Source organism: Rhinoderma darwinii, chromosome 6, assembly GCF_050947455.1.
Source record: "Rhinoderma darwinii isolate aRhiDar2 chromosome 6, aRhiDar2.hap1, whole genome shotgun sequence".
NCBI classification, from domain to species: Eukaryota; Metazoa; Chordata; class Amphibia; order Anura; family Rhinodermatidae; genus Rhinoderma; species Rhinoderma darwinii.
This window is the reverse complement of record NC_134692.1, coordinates 139,686,836-139,711,814: the sequence shown is the minus strand read 5'-3', so window position 1 is coordinate 139,711,814 and position 24,979 is coordinate 139,686,836. Positions and strand designations below refer to the sequence as shown.

Below are 24,979 nucleotides of genomic sequence, written 5' to 3'. Positions count from 1 at the left end.
TGCGAGAGTTGTTCCTGTGCTGGCGGACTGGAGCCGGGGAAAGGTATTACATGGACAGCCATTCATCAGAAGGGGAAATGTCTGGGCAAAGAAGGCTTCTCCCGGCAAAATCAGCTGTTTGCCGGGGGTGCCGGGATCGAGACCTGCGGCGTTCAGCTGATCATTGGAGCGGCTGCAATACGAGAGGGGTTGTCTCTGATGAGACCACCCCCTAATTGTGTTGCTGCTATCTGAGCTCCCACAATGCATTTCTCTGGTAACAGAAAACCAGCAGAACTCTGAATTTAGCTTTAGATATGATTGGAGAACAAAATATTATTGTACTGAAAATCAGTGTAAGATCAGTAAAAGCAAAGGGTTTACTCAACATCTGAAGATGATGGGCCTCATTTATTAAAAACTGACTAAAAGAAACTGCCCTGAAAAAAGTGAGAGCTGCGCTGCGATAGGTTCCTATGGGCAACAAGGCCAGTTTTTCTTTAGACCGTTGACTATGAAGTGTTAAAAAGTGTAATGTTCCTTTAAGTAACCGCGAAACGCGTCATCCATTATGTACTATATCATTTTTATTTTAGAGTTTACGATGGACTATATGGAATTGACCCGTTTTTTTTTCCGGTTTTGGTGATATCGGCCATCTTGTACTTTATTCTCTCGCAGCAAATACATCACTAGTCATTACAGCGACACCGATAAAACACCGTCAATGACTTTCTGCATCGAAATAAAATCTAATAAGGATCTGTATAATAAGGAAATAAATGAATTTCTTCCCCTCGGGGTCTTTTGGATCCTTCCTGAGCTGACCTACAACTTGTACACACTGGGGCATTACGTAGCCAGGCTGACAATGGGCGCTTTTCATTCTCGCACAGGAGTTGATGTGTTACTCACCATGACACAGAAACCTCAATCCGAGCTGGTGACTCACCCTCCGGTGCTGCATTGTTTACCTGCCTGGTGACGGCGAACAGCGTATGGTCGAGAGGAGGATAAACGCTGATCCCTCCTCATCCATAGGGTGAAGCGATCACAACCTTAGTGTCCCACTGACCGTAATCCTGCGGAAATAGCCCTATAGCCACAGAACCGCTCCAGTTACCAGGTCGGACTATCTGTTGGTCATTTCCCTTTAAATATAAAAAATATAGGGCCGAGATTCGTCCTCTTTAATCCAGTTGTCAAAAACATTTTCAGAGATTGGTTTTGATCAAATCTAGGAAAGTTGGGTGCTAACCAACATGGCTCCCACAGAAATGGTCACCCAGCTTTCCTAGACCAATGAATGACTCGTTGTATTAGGAAGTGGTGGCATTTGTATAACTACTGCCATTCAGTAGTCTGGGAAAGCTGGATGGGACCTGTAGAGCAGACATATTGGTTATACTCCCATAAAGGTATCGGCTAAACTGTCTGAATTCTATTTTACCTGCACCGATACATTGTAACAAACTATCAAGACAGGAAAGAGGATTGTCTAGACTGGATACAATTGTAACAAATGCACAGCTGTGAGAAGTATTAGGTCTGTACAGCCTCTAAATGTAAGATAGAATGTTCCCATTCACAGCTAGCAGAGATCTTGAAAATGGTTTGGAATTGAAACACCAAGTATTTTGCCGGACCTTTTAATTTACAATGATTAAAATAGTTATTCAGTAAAGAAACCCTATTTATAAAGGGGGTGGTCCCTGTTCAGGACTGTCATCTACTAGCCAGAGTAAAAAGCATCTATAAGGAGCATTGCTTGCTCTCGAGGACCCAGGATGTAATACTTCATTTCACCTGCGGTTGCGCTGCAGGGAAATGTTTCCCATAGATGACAGTAGATCGCTGGGGGGCAGGAGGACACGTTGTGATCATCTTAATTTCAAGGGACCCTTCTAACAAGTAGGGTTTGTCCAAAGCGGAGGACCTCTTTAAGTTTATTAACATAACACAGGAAATTCCCTTTTAAAAGGGGAATGGGACTGAGAATTCCCTAAAAGTTTATTTGAAAATGGGTCCCCTTTAAGGAGGCATGTTGCAACCAGATCAGACTATGACATCACAGACGCTGGCATTATGATGTCACTATATACATTGTACGCAGGAGCAGACGTGACGAGTAAATCATAACCCCGGCTATATGCATTATGTATGTCCCAGCAGCAGGACATTCTGTGATCAGCTTGCAGTCAAGAGACCTGTCATAGGGGATTGTGCAAAGTGGAGAACCCCTTTAAAAAATCAAAACCTCTCCCCCTCGCACCCCCTCCAATGCCCACCTATGCTTGTATATCCGGCTACTGGTAGATCTGTCGTTACTGTCAGGATATATTGGATATACTCGGCCTCACGTGCCGCTCCCGGCTATATGAGGACATTGTTCTTTTATTACGAAGAAAAACAAGTTAATTACATACAACATTACAAGGGGCCGGGTGCCATTACTGAGCCGGACTGGCCTGGCGTGTACTGGACACAGCATCATAACACGGCCCGCCAACTATTAATTCCCTCCAGATTAAACCGGCTTTCATTCTGTGAAACGGCAACGACACAGCATGGAGCGCACCCTTACAGATACACCAACTCTGTTATATACTTCTAGTATTGCAATTATTCCCCATGATAATAGAGGGGGGCAGCCGGCAGATTTCGAATGCGCTGCGTTATTCCAGTGCTCTTTTATGACAGTCTGTGCCTGCCGCTCCATAGGCAGAACACAGGATATCATAAATGGTATACACATGATAAAGTGATACAATGTAACCGGTGAGGGTACATGAGTCTTGCGAGCGCCTGGTGAAAATGTAACACGGCCAGAGCCACGGTGGCATACTGACTCCGCTTACTACACAGGTGTCCGATGCTCCGTCGGGTGCCGTATTTCCGGGACATTCCCACCCTAGAAGTATTTCTCTTTGTGTGTGGCTCTTCGCGCTGGCTAATCTAGAGGGACCCTTCCCGATCACTTCCGTTTTCTCTAATAGGGTATATGGAAACGGCTTGTCTTCATGAGACGACCCCTTTAAGTGCTGTGGAGGTTCCTGGCGTCCGTCCTCCTGTTCATCTGCCCTAAGCAATGAGACCTGTATAAGAAATACTCCCCCTGCTGGACAAAATATTATCTCTCTTGTGCTATGTGGTGTCCCGATCCCACCTCCATATTTGATGAACAGAAATGGCGCCACAGATAAATGTTTTTTTTTGGGCGGTTACTAAATGTCCAGATCTGCCGGTGGATACATTTTTTTTTTTGTTACATTGTATATTTTTCCACATATTCCACATTAGGTCGGTATTTCCACAATGACGTAAATTCGGTACCTGACCTGACCAATATGGGGCGCTCTACGTTCCCGGACAGCGTCACTCCACCCTTACTGCATTTCCTATATGATTAATATTTCCCCGGTGTATGAGCCGCGATGTTCTGCGTTCACTCCTTGTCATAGGACAGATTTACTCCGCTGCTCATTTCTGGATTCCAAATAACTGAAGTTATTTTTTTCTTGTTGACTTTTCAGCCTAGGAAATTCAGGCTTCGCCCAGATTACCAGGACATGGGCAGACCGCCATGGGCTCGGACATGGGGACAGAGGTACGCTGTGTTTTTGTAGACTATTACTTCCTACTTGATAGAGGTTCTGCTTATACTCTGCGCCTTATGTCAACACGTCATTTACTGAGGAATTTAAATTGAAAAGTAAAGTACGCAGCTACATCCCGGGTACATAATAATAATAATTTGCTGAGGACAAAAAGACAAAAACCCAGAGAAAGATACATAAAGATAAGGAGGGAGATATAGCAAAGTTAGTGAATGGGATAAGCAGGGGTGTTGCCCATTGTAACCAATCAGATTGAAGCACTCATCCTTCAAAGGAGTTTTGGAAAGCAGAGAACTGATTGGTGGCTATCAGCAACTCCCCTGCTTATCCTCCACTTCTCCCCAGCCCCCATGACCTTCAAAGTGCAACTTCTGCCTCCTTTGGAGTCGCACTCCAGGAAATAGAAGGAAAGTGAGCGGCTGTCACACACAGTGGTAGTACATAAAAAGTTGTGTGACTTGTCCAGGTATCACATTGGAAGTTGTCAAGCCCTAGCCATCAAGTATCCACGGACTAGAACATGCATTTTTCAAGGGGGGGAGGGCCTCAAGCTGGAATCCTCAGCGATCGCTAGAACAGGGGACCCCAGCCCCCTCCACCAGGAAAGCTACATTGGGGAGGAGTCGCTGTTGCTCCGTACAACTCTACAGGAGGTCTGAAAACAGTAGAGTGAGAGTACCGAGCATGTTTGACAATCATTCCATAGCACACGTCCCGATGGTGGCCCTGCTGGGGAGGAATAGGGTGACCATTCTAGCGATTGTGTGGATCTTCATGATCTGACCCAATGATATAATATTTATAATCTTTTAAATGACATGCCATTTCTGACTTATCTCAATCTTTACATAGTTAACAGAAGACAACCAGTCATGTCAGCCCTTACAGAGCCCATAGGGGTTAACCCTCTCACTGCTTCACAGACCCTAAATCCGGCAAAAATTTACGCTGTTACATAGAACTAAACAGGCAGAGCAGTAAGGCTATGTTCACACGGAGTATTTTGGGGGAGGAATATCTGCCTCAAAATTCCGTTTGGAACTTTGAGGCAGATATTCCTCTCCCTGCACGCCGATTTTCGCGGCAATTATCGCGCCGTTCATTTATGAACCAGGAAGATCAGGATGAGCGGTGTTATAGCTACTTCTTTTTTATATTTTCTTATTCCTGTTTTTAAAAAAAATCCAATTACCCCCCACAACACTTTAAATTTCCGGATCTAACAAACTCCAGAGTTACGTAATTGAGTGAATTTTTTAACACTAACGCAACTTTTTTAAAGTTCAAACGCGACTTGCATTCACAGACGTTAACGGTGAAAAACAGGAGAGGGGAAAAAAAATAAAATTTCGGCCATCGGCCTGCTAAGGAAGGTCATTGTGCGCTGTGCAGTCTGCGCCTGGCTGATGACGTAAGTATGTAGATTAGAAGAGCCATATATTGTATACATAGCAAGCGTCTGTTTAGATGAAGCTGTCAGCGTGTGCAGCTATTCTGCAGGACGCCGAGGGCCGCTCATCCGGGGGTAATGTACGGGACACGACATGATTACTGTGAAATGTGCCGTCTCATAACCTGACCGCTGAAATCACATTCAGCTGGAATAGAGGAATACAAAGAAGCTGCTGTGAATCGCCGGAGTGTTTTCAGAGTTGTTGTTGTTTTGTGTAAATTTTATCCGGCTGCTCCCATGTTGAAGTATTTAAAATATCTGAACCCAAGTAAATTCCTGATCATCTTTTCAGTTAAATATTTGTAAGAAAAACACCAAAAAGTTAAACTTTTTTTATTTACGTGTTTATGAGTCGTGTTTGATAAAATAATGGGGGTGTTTGTCTAGATCTATTTTTGTACACTTTGCGAACAATTTTTTTTCTAAGATAAATATAAATGTAAAATTGGAGCAAATTTGCGAACAGTAGTCTTAAAAACCTTTTACTGGTTTGTGTATACAGATCCTATGCAGACCTAGGTGTCTCCATGGTTACAGACAACAAACAAACCCTCTGTAGTCTGATCCTGCAGTCGTACACTCTTCCATCTGTTGCCATCCTCTTGCTTAAAGGAGTATTCCAGCCAGAAGGATTTTTCACCGAACCACTGGATAGGTGATAAATGTTAGATTGGTGGAGGTCTAAATACTGGGAACCCCACTGATTCCTAGAAAGGGGGCTCCCGGTGCCCGGTTCTCAGCAGCCGCAAGCCAGCGGACTAGGACGAGTTTGAAGGGTAGAGCGGTAAAGCACGCGTCCTGCCGCTCAATTCATGGCGCCGATGAAAATAGCCGAGCTCTGTGCTGTAGATAAGAAGTTGTGGGTAGACGGGAATATGACTGCAGCATCAGACTACACACAAGGTTTGTTTGTAGTCTGTAACCATGGAGACACATTGGTTGCCTGTAAACACAAAACGGTAGATTTTAAATCAAGACTATTTGAAAAGTTGCTTAATTGTGGTAAATTCGACTGAATTTAATAATGTTGGCAGAAGTCAAATGAAAGAGAACTTTATCTGTATTATATATCTCAGAGGATCCACCCCCCTCCCGTTTCTTAAAGAAAACTTCTACAACATGTGATTTCTGAATTTTAAAAGCGAAGCAGACAACAACATATACATCTACTCAGACACCACATGGGGTTTCCTCTGCTGTGTAGCCCTCAATACAATCTAGAATTTTACAGTAATAAACAAGATCCGATTTCAGAAATAAAGAAAATTACCGAGATAGGTTCCAACAAATCCTAGCGCCAGGAAGCTGGAGATAACGAGGACGCCGCCGGACGCCACCAGCACCACTCCAAGATAATAGAATTCCGGCCTCTTCAGAAACCACAAGTGGGGCTGACTGGATATCGCTTCTGTGAAGCTGTAAATAATCATAAACACTTGTTACATAACAGGCAAAACAGAAATGATAAACAGCCATAGAACCCAATGGTGACTCTCACCCCCAGACACGGACTGCTCCCACATGCTAGAGATATAAAGAAAGGTGACAAAGCAACAACACGTTTGTAATTTTTATTATTTTTAGTAAAAGCCACACAACTGGCAGGCAACCACGTGCAGAGGAGCATGAAAACCTCAAAACAGACTGACAGATAGAGCTGGGATAGAGCTAAGCCCCACCCCTGAGGAGTCAGTCTCGCTATATGCCTCCCATACGCAACCATATTTCTATATGACCATGCCCCCTTCCTAGAAAGTCCCACCTCTTGTCTCTCAACTATTTATCTACCTAATCACTATTTTATGTATATCTATATCTTTATGTTTATCTACTTATCTATTATTATAGCTATCTCATATATGTTTATCTATCTAATCAATATCTAATATCTATCTCATACTTATAGGTTTGTCTATCTAATCACTATCTGATATCGATCTATCTCATTTATGTATATGCCGGTCTATTTATCTAATATCTATGTATCTATCTCATATGGATCTGTGTATCTATCTAGTACCCGGGCCGGCTACCCGTTGATCGTTGACGCCCAGTAGATCGGACCACTGGCGTTGCTAGCACAGGATTTTTTTCCCAGCACCCAGAATCCATGGGCGAGCGCTACAATAACTATATCTAAACCATCAGGATGCGGATAGTTAAATACTCCGGCAGGACACCTTAATAGGCCACAGACCACTTATGGCCTGCAGTCTATGAAAGGGTGGATCTATAGTTCTGGTTTTGCGTTGATGCCATCGCAACCACTTGAGTCGAGCAGCTGGCAGCTCACAATGCAAGATGAAAGAGGCCTTTGGCCTGGAACTCCACACACCACTGAAGGCAACAAGGAACGAGAGTTAGGGGAGTACTGGATTTTCTCTCCAGCCCACATTCCCCCCAAAATTAAGCGTATCACAAAGTGAAACACTTAAATTTAGGGGGACTCTGGGGAGCACCATTACTGATGGGGCACTCTGGAGGAGCATTATTACAACTGGGAGCATTATAGAGGGCACGGTTATTAATTGGGAACTTTGCGGGAGCATTATTACTATTGGAGGCACTACGGGGGAGAATTATTACTATTGCTGGGAGCTCTCACACAGTTACTTTTGGGGGCACTATGGGGAGCACTATTACTATAGGGATACCCTAGCAGTTACTTTTTGGGGCACTATGGCAGAGCACTACTACTGTTTAAGGAATTCTGGTTGACACAGTTACTTTTGGGGGCACTGTGTGGGCATGATTTCTATTGGGGGCACTCTGCTTGGCACAATTATTTTTTGGAAGCACTGCAGTGAATAGGCACAATTACTGTCAGCGGCACTATTTACTTGCCAAAATTATTTTTCGGGGCACTTTATAGGCATTATTACTGTCAAGGTAACTTTCAGCTTGGCACAATTATTTTTGGGGGACACTATGTGTGATACTGGAGTCAATAGTGAGTAACTGGATGTAATTGTTGTGTATTCTGATCAGTCCTGGATTCTCTGTATGTTCTGTAGCGCTAAATGTAATAATAAAAAAAGTAATATTCATCCACGGACTGCGTCTTCATCCCAGCAACGTCCCTGTTAACGCAACATTACTTCATCTATCTACATACGCGTACATTTTCCACCATAAAGTCCATGTACAGGCAATTTTTCCATAAATCTCACAGCTGGACCATATCCAGATCCCCGTCCTGCGAGGTCAACGAGCTCCTGAATTCTGTCCAAAGACCATTCATCTCTTTATCCATGCGGTATGTAAAAGTGGCTTTATTATGGAAACATCTGATCTTAAAGGGCCAGTGCACTCATTATCTACCTGTCCTCAGCAGTTCAGCCTTGCCAGCAGTATACCAAGAAGCTACTCACTGCCCATCTTCACTGATGTACAAAGCTCGAGCATGGAAAGGGACATCCTAAATAACGTTTCATGGTCCTAATTAAGGTACCGATTTGGGACCATGATGCAATTTGACAAAGTTAAATAGCTCCAAGGTCTTTGGCCAGGGCTAGGACGTTATCACCCCTGTGCAGGGTGAAATAGAGGGACAACTGGGGAGAGAGAGGATGGGGTCCATTACTTGAGAGGAAGGGGGGGGGGTGCGGATCAAGCAAAATCATGTGGATTCTGGGTCCGATTAAAGCATAGACAAAGGGGGCATGTGGCCTTGGGGGGGGGGGGACTTTGGGGAGCACTATTACTGATGGGGCACTCTGGGGGAGTATTATTACTATGGCAACATTTTGGGAGCATAAACTTTGCTCAAATCTCATCCACGTGGAGCACGCTTTCCTCTCTTGTGGTCCGTCTTAAACTTCCATCATGGCGTCAGCTGCGTGGTGGCATTATTAACACTCTATATAGCATTGATATTAGGGCACTATACAGTATATGTTCCCTGTATGGCACTGTATAGCATGCACTGTATTATATAGGCACTCTACAGCACTATTATTTGGGCAGTAATACTCTATACTACCCTCCTTTAAAAAAAAATAAAAAATTGACTGGTCGCCCATATATGAATCGTTGAAATGCTCTTCAGTAATGGAGAAGGAACTCGTAAATTATAGACATGATGCAAACGACGAAAACAAATCTAGGCTTTATTACAGAAAGTTTTCGGATTTTATATGGAAATGGACACTCGAAACCTTATTAGACCCCGTGTAAATAATGATGGAGAGGAGACGGACAGCGCCGGAGAGTAATGACTCTACCGCTCGCACATTAAGAGCTGTGAGTTTCCGATCACACATAATGGTTGTGTACATTGCACATCTGCAAAGTCGGCAAACAAAACATTACGCCTCATGTGACCTGGGGAGCGAGAAAAATACGGACATATACGAACACATGCTCACAATTAGAATAAAGCTTTCAGCTTTTTTCTGGGCCGTCTTGGCCTCCCACAAGGGGTTTTAACCGATAATGGCATCAAAATACCCAGCTTTCTACATGGCATGCAAATGCTCCCTCTTATATCCTGCTCGGCCTATGTATCAGTCTTTACTGTAATTCTGGTATTCAATTTATGAACCAGGAGGATCAGGATGAACAATGCCATAGGACCCACCCGCATGAAGCGGTGATACCAGCAATGCTTGATGTTGGCACCATCTCCCGAGCGCCCTTTAACTCTACATTTTTACAACCCATTACGACGGTAGAGTAATCTCTCGACCAGAGAGCTTGCAATCTAGCATCATCGGCTGTTTTAGAGGCTCCCCTACAGTCTTGCAGGGGTTACTGGCGCGATGCTCTGCACCACGCTTTCAGTTCTGCAGACACAACACATCTTGCCGGTCTCTTATCTGACACATTACTGCACTTTGTCATAACCTGCGCTGTTTGCTTTCTGCTCGAGGGAACTTCACATACAGAGGGACATGGCTGCTTCTGGATCAACCAGGAGACGCCATCTGCTGCATATGGGGGGGGGGGGGGATTATAGGATCACACGACGGTCCCCTTCCTGCTGCAGACAGTGATAATTCACGCTGCCAGGTTCCTATTACACGATACTAAACTTCCAGTGAAGCTCTCATGATGTGCCCCTTCTGCCAGGCTACAACTATGCTGGGTGCAGTAGTGCATAAATATCTATTTTGAGGCACATCCAACTTTAGTGGTGTCAGTAGTGATTTTTGTAATCATATCTACTCCAGTCACATCCAGAGCTGCATTCTGAATTCTACTGGCTGCCAGAAAAATGCTTATGGATTGGCGCAAAATACCGGTGTACGTGTACAATAGTAACGAGGTGTCGTATGGAAGAGAAGTGTATCTAGTAGTTGGTGAGTTGTTACAAATGTAATGGAGGAGGTCGCCACCTTTCTTGGATCGATGTGCCCCTTTTCTGGATTTTGATGGTTTCTGAGGATACTTGTAATATAAGGTGACATAAAAGATCCCAAAATCCATCATGGAGGCCTTTTCTGAAGGCTCGGAGCGGGATTACATTAGAGTATCTTCTGTGCGTGACCCATTGGGTGACCCGCTCCTCCGTCAACGTCAGGGCTCTTTGATGTTGGGTGTTGTGGTTTTGGCATCTACGCTACATAAAACGGCTGTTTGATATGTGACCGGACACCGCACAATGGACTTTACTGTCCAGGACCTCGTTACTTTTCTGTAGGAAACCATAAAAGTATAAAAGGAATTCATCACATTTGTCAGGAGCTTTCCCTGAGGATAATAGAACACTCATCTGACGTCTGAAGAGCCTCAACATCTACAGATCTGCGGAAAACTGGCTCCTCTGACGCCTCTACCAGGCTGCAAACCTGGAGATCTCCCAGAGACGTGCAACTCCCATTATTCAAACCTGGGGATCAACCTGGGGATCTTTCTGAAGAATACAACTCCCATCATGCTGCAAAGTTGGGGACTACCCAGAAAAGTACAACTCCCATCATGCTGCAAAGTTGGGGACTACCCAGAACAGTACAACTCCCATCATGCTGCAAAGTTGGATGTCTCAATAACTGGTCTTCATCCAGTCTGCTTTAACCATAGACATCAGATTTTCCTTGGCTGATCCCAACGATTTCAATGGGATCTGCTGACTATGTGATGGCATTTGATGGGTTGGATTTCAACTCGTTCAAACCTATTGTTTTTCCAGAGATCAGTAGCATAAGAGCTGTCTTGCAGCCGCTTATCTCCCTTTTCCTTTTGAAAACAATATGCAAATAGTCTAAGGGTTTATGGTAGAGCTGGGGTTCATAGCTGTCACTACCTCTTAAAGCTGCGCATACGGTCAGATATGGCAGATCTAGCAACAATCTAAGGCCAGATCAAGGGCGGTGGAGGCCACGGGGCCAAACAGGTAAGGGAACTGCAGCCATAACCCTCCCATTGACATAAATGATAAAGCTGGCAGTACATTAGGGATTTTAGATGGCCGTTTTTTGTACGATTATTATTCACGGTCGGTCCGGTTTTCCCATAATAATTATTTATCGATAAATATCTGATCAGTAGGGATCCGACCACTGGAACTCCCCAGCGATCACAAGAATTGGCTTACCTTGCCGTTCCTGGTAGCCCTATAGGAATGAAGCGGTAGTGCACATGCTCAGCCACCTCTCCATTCATTTCTATGGGGCTGCCGAACATAGTTCTCAGCAGCAGCCCCATAGAAATGTAAGGAGGGGTGGCCGAGCATGTGCACTACCTCTCCATTCCTATGGGGCTCCCAGGAACGGCAAGGTAAGCTCGTGATCACTGGGGGTCCCCCACCGATCAGATATTGATCACCTATCCTGTGGATAGATGATAAATGATTATGGGAAAACCCCTTTAAGTTAAAACGACAAATCGCTGAGCGATTTCTGTCCTGATTTGAGGAAGGCAGAGCCCCAAAGTGGTGGAGGCCTCAGAGCAATGGCCTCGCTGGCCCATGCATTGGGTTACCTCATCTTGCTCATGGTAATTTGATGAGCTATGTTACGGAAACCCCCCAAATCATAATGAAATTCTGCGACAATCCTGATACCAGAGAAAGGTGCATTGTGGGAGCTTAACTGACAGTTACATAGTAACTAGTTGTAAGGTCACATGTCTGACAGCAGAGAGTGAAACCGCAGTCTGTTTCCAAGGCCGACCAGCAGAATATAGTCAGCAGATATGTGTATGAATAAAGGAAAAGATAGAAAAAAAAATGAGAATTGGTCCAAATTCAGTGAAGCCAAATGTTGTAAAAGGCGGATGACACTTAAAAAAATGGTTCGGCGAAATCTGACTGAACTGGACCCCCTGAGCCCGTGACCACCATTTTTCCATGGTGAGATTTTCCATCATTTCGTAAAATCTCCTTCTGCGACAGGGGGCGCTACCTCTTTATTAGTAGGTCACAGTACAAGGACGCGCGTCTACAAAGTGATCAGATGACCAGACATGGCTGCGGTTTTATCATCTGTGCAGCCATTTACAATACTACTGTTTATACCGTTAATAATTACAGACCGAGAAACCTTATAAAGGCCATACAGACGTTCCATGCTGGGAGACAAGTCACTGCTGGCAGCAACAATGAAATGTTGGAAAATAAATCGTTTGGTGGAACAGATTAAGACATTAAAAGTCAGATGATTAATTCCTCAGCAATAATTAACACCCGGCTTGTGAATGGACGAGTCGCAATGTTATAAAACAAGAAAAACCTGCTGACCAGAAAAAGCCAGCGCCAGAGACTCCTCTATGGGGGCACAGCGGTCACACTAAGACGGACATATGGCAATATATTGTATATTTAAAGGAGACATCAGTAGTATGACTTGACATGGACCCTTGAGGATTCCATGAGACCCCCCACTCAGGGGTAAACTGAGAGTAATATGGGCCCCTTACCACCACCACAAATGCCATGTACACTTGATTTGGGTTAATACAAATGCACTGAAGGATCATTTATTATTTGCATTTTTGTGATTTTGCATCCCTAGCACTTACATATTAAGGAGTGCTCTAACTTGCCAAGGGGTTCTGCGATACCTCAGAGCTGCAAACACTATTCTGCTGGTGGAGTCACTGTGTACATACATTACATTACTTATCCTGTACTGATCCTGAGTTACATCCTGTATTATACTCCAGAGCTGCACTCACTATTCTGCTGTGGAGTCACTGTGTACATACATTACATTACTTATCCTGTACTGATCCTGAGTTACATCCTGTATTATACTCCAGAGCTGCACTCACTATTCTGCTGGTGGAGTCACTTTGTACATACATTACATTACTTTTCCTGTACTGGTCATGAGTTACAACCTGTGTTATACTCCAGAGCTGCACTCACTATTCTGCTGGTGGAGTCACTGTGTATATACATTACATTACTTATCCTGTACTGATCCTGAGTTACATCCTGTATTATACTCCGGAGCAGCGCTCACTATTCTGCTGGTGTAGTCACTGTGTACATACATTACATTACTTATCCTGTACTGATCCTGAGTTACATCCTGTATTATACTCCAGAGCTGCGCTCACTATTCTGCTGGCGGAGTCACTGTGTACATACATTACATTACTTATCCTGTACTGATCCTGAGTTACATCCTGTATTATACTCCAGAGCTGCACTCACTATTCTGCTGGTGGAGTCACTGTGTGCATACATTACATTACTTATCCTGTACTGATCCGGAGTTACATCCTATATTATACTCCAGAGCTGCACTCACTATTCTGCTGGTGGAGTCACTGTGTACATACATTACATTACTTATCCTGTACTGATCCTGAGTTACATGCTGTATTATACTCCAGAGCTGCACTCACTATTCTGCTGGTGGAGTCACTGTGTACATACATTACATTACTTATCCTGTACTGATCCTGAGTTACATCCTGTATTATACTCCAGAGCTGCACTCACTATTCTGCTGGTGGAGTCACTGTGTACATACATTACATTACTTATCCTGTACTGATCCTGAGTTACATCCTGTATTATACTCCAGAGCTGTACTCACTATTCTGCTGGATGTTACTGGAAACAATCAGCAAGCTTGTTGTCAAATATACCTCTATCAGTATAGATGAGCTCCTACAATGCAGGAGACAAAAAAAAATCCTTATCAGAATACTGTACAGTGCCTGGTGTAAAGATGACACTTTCTAGTGTGCAAATCACCAGAGCAAGCTCTGTGCAGACACTGAACAAGCAAGGGCTACTGAAATATTTCAGTTCTGAAGCATGTTGAATCGTTAATGCAGCTTGAAATTATTATACAACAGAACGTGCATCGGAAGAGGGGCTCAATTTTGAAATTAGCCATGGGGCTCCCTCTCATCTAAGCATCACCATGTATGGTGCAAGAGCTTTAGATCCCGTTCGCTCTGCAAAGTGTCTGTTCAGCGTAGGTACCTCAAACTTAGGAGAGGTACAATCAGACCACCTGTTTCTTGGCACTGAACTGCCCGGCACAGACAATACTCTGCAGAATCTATTTCCGTGTGGGTCAGATACGACAGCCGAGCCATGTATGACACAGCTCGGAAACATGACAGAGCAAACAGCCGGCGTGTGCCCAGAAACGCTGCGCTCCAGCACTGGTTGTAATTAAATCCTCATTTACCTAATGACCTCATTTTACACCACAGGGGCCCGGGACCTCTATGGAGACGGTTTGTGCATGTTTTAATTTTTTATTAATCCTCAAAGTAAAATGAACAAAGAAGAAACGGAACAACGACGAAAGTTAGACCCGCGTCCCCATTTACTGCTGCCATAATGACGTCCTGACACAGGGACATGTGATTGTTTCCATAGTAACAGACAACAAACAACCCCTTTGTAGTCTGATCCTACAGTCATTTTACCTTTCATCTGTCCCCTACTTCTTACTTACAAACGTCTGTCCCCTACAAGTAGTAGGGGACAGATTGAAGACAATATGACTGCAGGATCAGACTACACAGGGGTGGTTTGTTGTCTGTTACCATTAGTGACAACCAGAATGGCCACCAATACAGGGGTTGTCACCGAGCCTTTTATTTACTTAATAATTTTTTTTTTTAGAGAATCTCTGTATGACAAGGAAATAATAGCCAAATGAATGTTATGAACCAACCCCCTGATATCTGCCTCGTAGCACACTGAACATCTCACATCACAATTTCAAACACTTGTTTTTCCGAGCTTGTAGCACCACTACAAACAGATCAAGGCATTGCAATCTTTCTGAAAAATTGCAGTCAGGGCACCACCCATATTATGTTACAGGAATTGTGGTAAGACAACGATGTGATTGTAATGAATTAGGAGCAGAAGGAAGAACACAAGGTGCAACATCAGAGACAAAATACACAGAGATAATCCACAACCTTCAGAGCCAACCAGTTCAGCAAGTAATCCCATACATATGACTGGCGCAATCATGAGGTAGGCTGAAAAAAGTGCAAATACAAAAACAAACTATTGCCCCATATAGACAAGAATATAACTACTATAATACTACCCCCTATGTACAAGACTATAATTACTATAATACTGCCCCCTATAGACAAGAATATAACTACTATAATACTGCCCCCTATATACAAGAATATAACTACTATAATACTGCCTCCTATATACAAGAATATAACTACTATAATACTGCCCCTATATACAAGAATATAACTACTATAATACTGCTCCTATATACAAGAATATAACTACTATAATACTGTCCCCTATATACAAGAATATAACTACTATAATACTGCCTCTATATACAAGAATATAACTACTATAATACTGCCCCTATATACAAGAATATAACTACTATAATACTGCTCCTATATACAAGAATATAACTACTATAATACTGCCCCTATATACAAGAATATAACTACTATAATACTGCTCCTATATACAAGAATATAACTACTATAATACTGCTCCTATATACAAGGATATAACTACTATAATACTGTCCCTATATACAAGAATATAACTACTATAATACTGTCCCTATATACAAGAATATAACTACTATAATACTGCCCCTATATACAAGAATATAACTACTATAATACTGCTCCTATATACAAGAATATAACTACTATAATACTGCCCCTATATACAAGAATATAACTACTATAATACTGCTCCTATGTACAAGAATATAACTACTATAATACTGCTCCCTATATACAAGACTATAATTACTATAATACTGCCCCCTATAGACAAGAATATAACTACTATAATACTGCCCCCTATATACAAGAATATAACTACTATAATACTGCCTCTATGTACAAGAATATAACTACTATAATACTGCCCCCATATACAATAATATAACTACTATAATACTGCCCCTATATACAAGAATATAACTACTATAATACTGCCTCTATGTACAAGAATATAACTACTATAATACTACCCCCTATGTACAAGACTATAATACTGCCCCCTATAGACAAGAATATAACTACTATAATACTGCCCCCTATAGACAAGAATATAACCACTATCATACTGCCCCTATATACAAGAATATAACTACTATAATACTGCCTCCTATATACAAGAATATAACTACTATAATACTGCCCCCTATATACAAGAATATAAATACTATAATACTGCCCCTATATACAAGAATATAAATACTATAATACTGCCCCTATATACAAGAATATAACTACTATAATACTGCTCCTATATACAAGAATATAACTACTATAATACTGCCCTATATACAAGAATATAACTACCATAATACTGCCCCCTATATACAAGAATATAACTACTATAATACTGCCTCTATATACAAGAATATAACTACTATAATACTGCCCCCTATATACAAGAATATAACCACTATAATACTGCTCCTATATACAAGAATATAACTACTATAATACTGCCTCCTATATACAAGAATATAACTACTATAATACTGCCCCTATATACAAGAATATAACTACTATAATACTGCCACCTATATACAAGAATATAACTACTATAATACTGCCCCCTATATACAAGAATATAACTACTATACTACTGCTCCTATATACAAGAATATAACTACTATAATGCTGCCCCCTATATACAAGAATATAACTACTATAATACTGCCCCTATATACAAGAATATAACTACTATAATACTGCCTCCTATATACAAGAATATAACTACTATAATACTGCCCCCTATATACAAGAATATAACTACTATAATACTGCCCCCTATATACAAGAATATAACTACTATACTACTGCTCCTATATACAAGAATATAACTACTATAATGCTGCCTCCTATATACAAGAATATAACTACTATAATACTGCCCCTATATACAAGAATATAACTACTATAATACTGCCTCCTATATACAAGAATATAACTACTATAATACTGCCCCCTATATACAAGAATATAACTACTATACTACTGCTCCTATATACAAGAATATAACTACTATAATACTGCCCCCTATATACAAGAATATAACTACTATAATACTGCCTCCTATATACAAGAATATAACTACTATAATACTGCCCCCTATATACAAGAATATAACTACTATACTACTGCTCCTATATACAAGAATATAACTACTATAATGCTGCCCCTATATACAAGAATATAACTACTATAATACTGCCCCCTATATACAAGAATATATATATATATATATATATATATATTCTCAGGAATACTGCCTGTGCCATGCGCATCACAGGAAAGACAGCGGGAGCTCAGGGAGTTAGGCCTCATGCACACGACCGTGTTTTTGCGGCCGCAATTCCCCCGAAAATCCACGGGAGAATTGCGGCCCCATTCTTTTCTATGGGGCCGTGCACACGACCGTAGTTTTTGCGGTCCGTGCACGGCCCGGGAGCCCGGACCGCAGAAAGAACGGGCATGTCTTATTACGGCCCGGTTCTGCGGTCCGGGCTCATGAAAAACAATGGCCGCGGCCATGTGCATGTGCGGGCGGCCTGCGGCTGACAGTCCGCTGACAGTCCGCAGCCGGCCGACCCGAAAATCACGGCCGTGCACACGGCTACGGTCGTGTGCATGAGGCCTTAAATGCATGGCTGAAGTCTTGGTGTAGAGGAGAAGGATTTGGGTTCCTAGAGCACTGGGCTGACTTTTCATTGGGGTACAAACTGTATTCTGCAGATGATTTGCACCTAAATGGAAGGGGGTCCGCTGTGCTGGGAGAGTAAATTCTAGCTGGGGTGGCGGAGTATTTAAACTAGGGCTGAGGAGGGAGGTCAATGTAGAAAAAAAAGGGGTAGCCAGGTTAGAGAGGGGTGGGGGGAGAAACAGAATGTGGGGAGAGGACTAGACAACAAGATAAGGAGATCCTTTCGTTACAAAACATCAGTGTAAATAAAAAGGCCCGATTAATGTCAAATCACATTTCTGATAATAAAAGTGAAAAACTGACAGGCAAGTTAAAGTGTATGTTCACAAATGCCAGAAGTCTAGCAAGCAAAATAGGGGAGCTGGAGGCCTTGATACTAGAAGAAAATATAGATATAGTTGGTGTTGCTGAAACATGGCTGGACTCTTCACATGACTGGGCTGTAAATCTACAGGGTTTTACACTTTTTCGGAAAGACAGGACAAATAGGAAAGGTGGTGGTGTATGTCTGTATGTGAGAAGTGATATGAAGGCGAGTGTGAAAGAGACAATAGTGGGTGAATACTGTGAGGAGGTTGAAACCTTGTGGGTGGAACTAGAAAGGGAGGTAAACACTGAAAAAATTACTTTTGGTGTAATCTATAGACCCCCCAATATAACTGAAGAGATAGAAGGTCAGATATATAAACAGATGGAGCGGGCTGCACAGGCAGGTACTGTAGTGATAATGGGAGATTTTAATTTCCGGGATATTAATTGGTGTCATGGTTCGGCTTCAACTGCAAAGGGGAGACATTTCCTCAACCTGTTGCAGGAAAATTTTATGGGCCAGTTTGTGGAAGACCCGACTAGAGGTGAAGCTCTGTTGGATCTGGTCATTTCTAATAATGCAGAGCTTGTTGGGAATGTCAATGTTCGTGAAAACCTCGGTAACAGTGATCATAATATAGTTACATTTTACCTATACTGTAAAAAACAAACGCAGGCTGGGAGGGCAAAAACACTTAATTTTAAGAAAGCCAATTTCCCCAGGATGAGGGCGGCAATTCAGGATATAGACTGGGAAGAACTAATGTCAAATAATGGGACAAATGATAAATGGGAGATTTTCAAATCTACTTTGAGTTATTATAGTGCAAAATGTATTCCTATAGGTAACAAGTATAAACGACTAAAATTAAACCCCACATGGCTTACACCTTCTGTGAAAGGGGCAATACACGACAAAAAAAGGGCATTTAAAAAATACAAATCTGAGGGTACATCTGCAGCCTTTGTAAAATATAAAGAGCTTAATAAAATCTGTAAAAATGTAATAAAATTAGCAAAAATACAAAATGAAAGGCAGGTGGCCAAGGATAGTAAAACAAATCCTAAAAAATTCTTCAAGCATATAAATGCAAAAAAGCCAAGGTCTGAACATGTAGGACCCCTTGATAATGGTAATGGGGAGTTGATCACAGGGGATCAAGAGAAGGCAGAGTTACTAAATGGGTTCTTCCGCTCTGTATATACAACAGAAGAAAGAGCAGCTGATGTAGCCGGTGCCAGTGCTGTTAATATATCAGTTGATATACTGAATTGGATGAATGTAGATATGGTCCAAGCTAAATTAAATAAAATAAATGTGCACAAGGCTCCGGGACCAGATGGGTTACACCCTAGAATTCTTAAAGAGCTTAGTTCAGTTATTTCTGTCCCCCTTTTCATAATATTCAGAGAATCTCTAGTGACTGGTATAGTGCCAAGGGACTGGCGCAGGGCAAATGTGGTGCCTATTTTCAAAAAGGGCTCTAGGTCTTCCCCAGGTAATTATAGACCAGTAAGCTTAACATCCATCGTGGGGAAAATGTTTGAGGGGCTATTGAGGGACTATATACAGGATTATGTGACAATAAATAGCATTATAAGTGACAGCCAGCACGGTTTTACTAAGGACAGAAGTTGTCAAACCAACCTGATTTGTTTTTATGAAAAGGTGAGCAGAAGTCTAGACAGAGGGGCCGCTGTGGATATAGTGTTTTTGGACTTTGCAAAGGCATTTGACACTGTCCCCCATAGACGTCTAATGGGTAAATTAAGGACTATAGGTTTAGAAAATATAGTTTGTAATTGGATTGAGAATTGGCTCAAGGACCGTATCCAGAGAGTTGTGGTCAATGATTCCTTCTCTGAATGGTCACCGGTTATAAGTGGTGTACCCCAGGGTTCAGTGCTGGGACCACTATTATTCAACTTATTTATTAATGATATAGAGGATGGGATTAATAGCACTATTTCTATTTTTGCAGATGACACCAAGCTATGTAATATAGTTCAGTCTATGGAAGATGTTCATGAATTACAGGCAGATTTAAACAAACTAAGTGTTTGGGCGTCCACTTGGCAAATGAAGTTTAATGTAGATAAATGTAAAGTTATGCATCTGGGTACCAACAACCTGCATGCATCATATGTCCTAGGGGGAGCTACACTGGGGGAGTCAATTGTTGAGAAGGATCTGGGTGTACTTGTAAATCATAAACTCAATAACAGCATGCAGTGTCAATCAGCTGCTTCAAAGGCCAGCAGGATATTGTGGTGTATTAAAAGAGGCATGGACTCGCGGGACAGGGATGTAATATTACCACTTTACAAAGCATTAGTGAGGCCTCATCTAGAATATGCAGTTCAGTTCTGGGCTCCAGTTCATAGAAAGGATGCCCTGGAGTTGGAAAAAATACAAAGAAGAGCAACGAAGCTAATAAGGGGCATGGAGAATTTAAGTTATGAGGAAAGATTGAAAGAATTAAACCTATTTAGCCTTGAAAAAAGACGACTAAGGGGGGACATGATTAACTTATATAAATATATTAATGGCACATACAAAAAATATGGTGAAATCCTGTTCCTTGTAATACCCCCTCAAAAAACAAGGGGGCACTCCCTCCGTCTGGAGAAAAAAAGGTTCAAGCTGCAGAGGCGACAAGGCTTCTTTACATTGAGAACTGTGAATCTATGGAATAGTCACCGCAGGAGCCGTCACAGCAGGGACAGGAGATGGCTTTAAAAAAGGGTTAGATAATTTCCTAGAACAAAAAAATATTAGCTCCTATGTGTAGAAATTTTTCCTTCCCTTTTCCCTTCCCTTGGTTGAACTTGATGGACATGTGTCTTTTTTCAGCCGTACTAACTATGTAACTATGTAACTATGTAACTACTATAATACTGCCCCCTATATACAAGAATATAACTACTATACTACTGCTCCTATATACAAGAATATAACTACTATAATGCTGCCCCTATATACAAGAATATAACTACTATAATACTGCCCCCTATATACAAGAATATAACTACTATAATACTGCCCCCTATATACAAGAATATAACTACTATAATACTGCCCCCTATATACAGGAATATAACTACTATAATACTACTCCTATATACAAGAACATAACTACTATAATACTGCCCCCTATATACAAGAATATAACTACTATAATACTGCCCCCTATATACAAGAATATAACTACTATAATACTGCTCCCTATATACAAGAATATAACTACTATAATACTGCCCCTATATACAAGAATATAACTACTATAATACTGCCCCCTATATACAAAAATATAACTACTATAATACTGCCTCCAATATACAAGAATATAAATACTATAATACTGCCCCCTATATACAAGAATATAACTACTATAATACCTCTCCTATATACAAGAATATAACTACTATAATACTGCCCCCTATATACAATATAACTACTATAATACTTCCCCCTATATACAAGAATATAACTACTATAATACTGCCCCCTATATACAAGAATATAACTACTATAATACTGCTCCTATATACAAGAATATAACTACTATAATACTGCCCCCTATATACAATATAACTACTATAATACTGCCCCCTATATACAAGAATATAACTACTATAATAATGCCCCCTATGTACAAGAATATAACTACTATAATACTGCCCCTATATACAAGAATATAACTACTATAATACTGCCCCCTATGTACAAGAATATAACTACTATAATATTGCCCCCTATATACAAGAATATAACTACTATAATACTGCCCCTATATACAAGAATATAACTACTATAATACTGCCCCCTATATACAAGAATATAACTACTATAATACTGCCCCTATATACAAGAATATAACTACTATGAACGAAGCTGAAACGTTGCACGGGCATTAAAGTACCCACTTTTTCACCCTTTATATTGGAGTTGCTGCTCATTTTTGGGATTTCTGTGTATCTGGGACTCGGTCTGTCCCTTTGAGCTTGCACCCACACGCTGCTGGTGCTGCTGGACTTTGTATATACCTACTATAATACTGCCCCTATATACAAGAATATAACTACTATAATACTGCCCCTATGTACAAGAATATAACTACTATAATACTGCTCCTATATACAAGAATATAACTACTATAATACTGCTCCCTATATACAAGAATATAACTACTATAATACTACTCCTATATACAAGAATATAACTACTATAATACTGCTCCTATATACAAGAATATAACTACTATAATACTGCCCCGTATATACAAGAATATAACTACTATAATACTACTCCTATATACAAGAATATAACTACTATAATACTGCTCCTATATACAAGAATATAACTACTATAAGACTGCCCCTATATACAAGAATATAACTACTATAATACTGCCCCCTATATACAAGAATATAACTACTATAATACTGCTACCTATATACAAGAATATAATTACTATAATACTGCCCCCTATATACAAGAAAATAACGACTATAATACTGGCCCCTATATACAAGAATATAACTACTATAAAACTGCCCCCTATATACAAGAATATCACTACTATATTACTGCCCCTATATACATGAATATAACTACTATAATACTGCCTCCTATATACAAGACTATAACTACTATAATACTGCTCCCTATATACAAGAATATAACTACTATAATACTGCCTCCTATATACAAGAATATAACTACTATAATACTGCTCCCTATATACAAGAAAATAACTACTATAATACTGCTCCTATATACAAGAATATAACTACTATAATACTGCCCCCATATACAAGAATATAACTACTATAATACTGCCCCCTATGTACAAGAATATAACTACTATAATACTGCTCCTATATACACGAATATAACTACTATAATACTACCCCTATATACAAGAATGTAACTACTATAATACTGCCTCCTATATACAAGAATATAACTACTATAATACTGCCTCCTATATACAAGAATATAACTACTATAATACTGCCCCCTATACACAAGAATATAACTACTATAATACTGCCCCCTATATACAGAATATAACTACTATAATACTGCCCCCTATATACAAGAATATAACTACTATAATACTGCCCCCTATATACAAGAATATAACTACTATAAGACTGCCCCTATATACAAGAATATAACTACTATAATACTGCCCCCTATATACAAGAATATAACTACTATAATACTGCCTCCTATATACAAGAATATAACTACTATAATACTGCTCCCTATATACAAGAATATAACTACTATAATACTGCTCCTATATACAAGAATATAACTACTATAATACTGCCCCCATATACAAGAATATAACTACTATAATACTGCCCCCTATATACAAGAATATAACTACTATAATACTGCCCCTATATACAAGAATATAACTACTATAATACTGCCCCTATATACAAGAATATAACTACTATAATACTGCCCCTATATACAAGAATATGACTACTATAATTCTGCCTCCTATATACAAGAATATAACTACTATAATACTGCTCCTATATACAAGAATATAACTACTATATTACTGCCCCTATATACAAGAATATAACTACTATAATACTGCCCCCTTTGTACAAGAATATAACTACTATAATACTGCTCCTATATACAAGAATATAACAACTATAATACTGCCCCCTTTGTACAAGAATATAACTACTATAATACTGCCCCCTATGTACAAGAATATAACTACTATAATACTGCCCCCTATATACAAGAATATAACTACTATAATACTGCTCCTATATACAAGAATATAACTACTATAATACTGCTCCCTATATACAAGAATATAACTACTATAATACTGCCCCTATATACAAGAATATAACTACTATAATACTGCTCCTATATATAAGAATATAACAACTATAATACTGCTCCCTATATACAAGAATAGAACTACTAGAATACTGTCCCCTATATACAAGAATATAACTACTAGAATACTGCCCCCTATATACAAGAATATAATTACTATAATACTGCCCCCTATATACAAGAATATAACTACTATAATACTGCTCCCTATATACAAGAATATAACTACTATAATACTGCCCCCTATATACAAGAATATAACTACTATAATACTGCTCCCTATATACAAGAATATAACTACTATAATACTGCTCCCTATATACAAGAATATAACTACTATAATACTGCTCCCTATATACAAGAATATAACTACTATAATACCGCTCCCTATATACAAGAATATAACTACTATAATACTGCTCCCTATATACAAGAATATAACTACTATAATACTGCCCCTATATACAAGAATATAACTACTATAATACTGCTCCTATATACAAGAATATAACTACTATAAAACTGCTCCCTATATACAAGAATATAACTACTATAATACTGCTCCTATATACAAGACTATAACTACTATAATACTGCCTCTATATACAAGAATATAACTA

General features: G+C 40.3%; 1 protein-coding gene across 2 annotated transcripts in view; it reads right to left on the bottom strand.

The window, feature by feature from the left end:
- The window catches only part of PEMT (phosphatidylethanolamine N-methyltransferase), a 165,306-nt gene that overhangs the window by 109,095 nt on the left and 31,232 nt on the right, over window positions 1–24,979 (bottom strand). For both annotated transcript variants that reach the window (XM_075830662.1, XM_075830661.1), the window contains exon 4: window positions 6,320–6,465. In XM_075830662.1, the coding sequence (XP_075686777.1) occupies window positions 6,320–6,465 (146 nt within the window). The remainder of the gene's footprint in view (window positions 1–6,319; window positions 6,466–24,979) is intronic.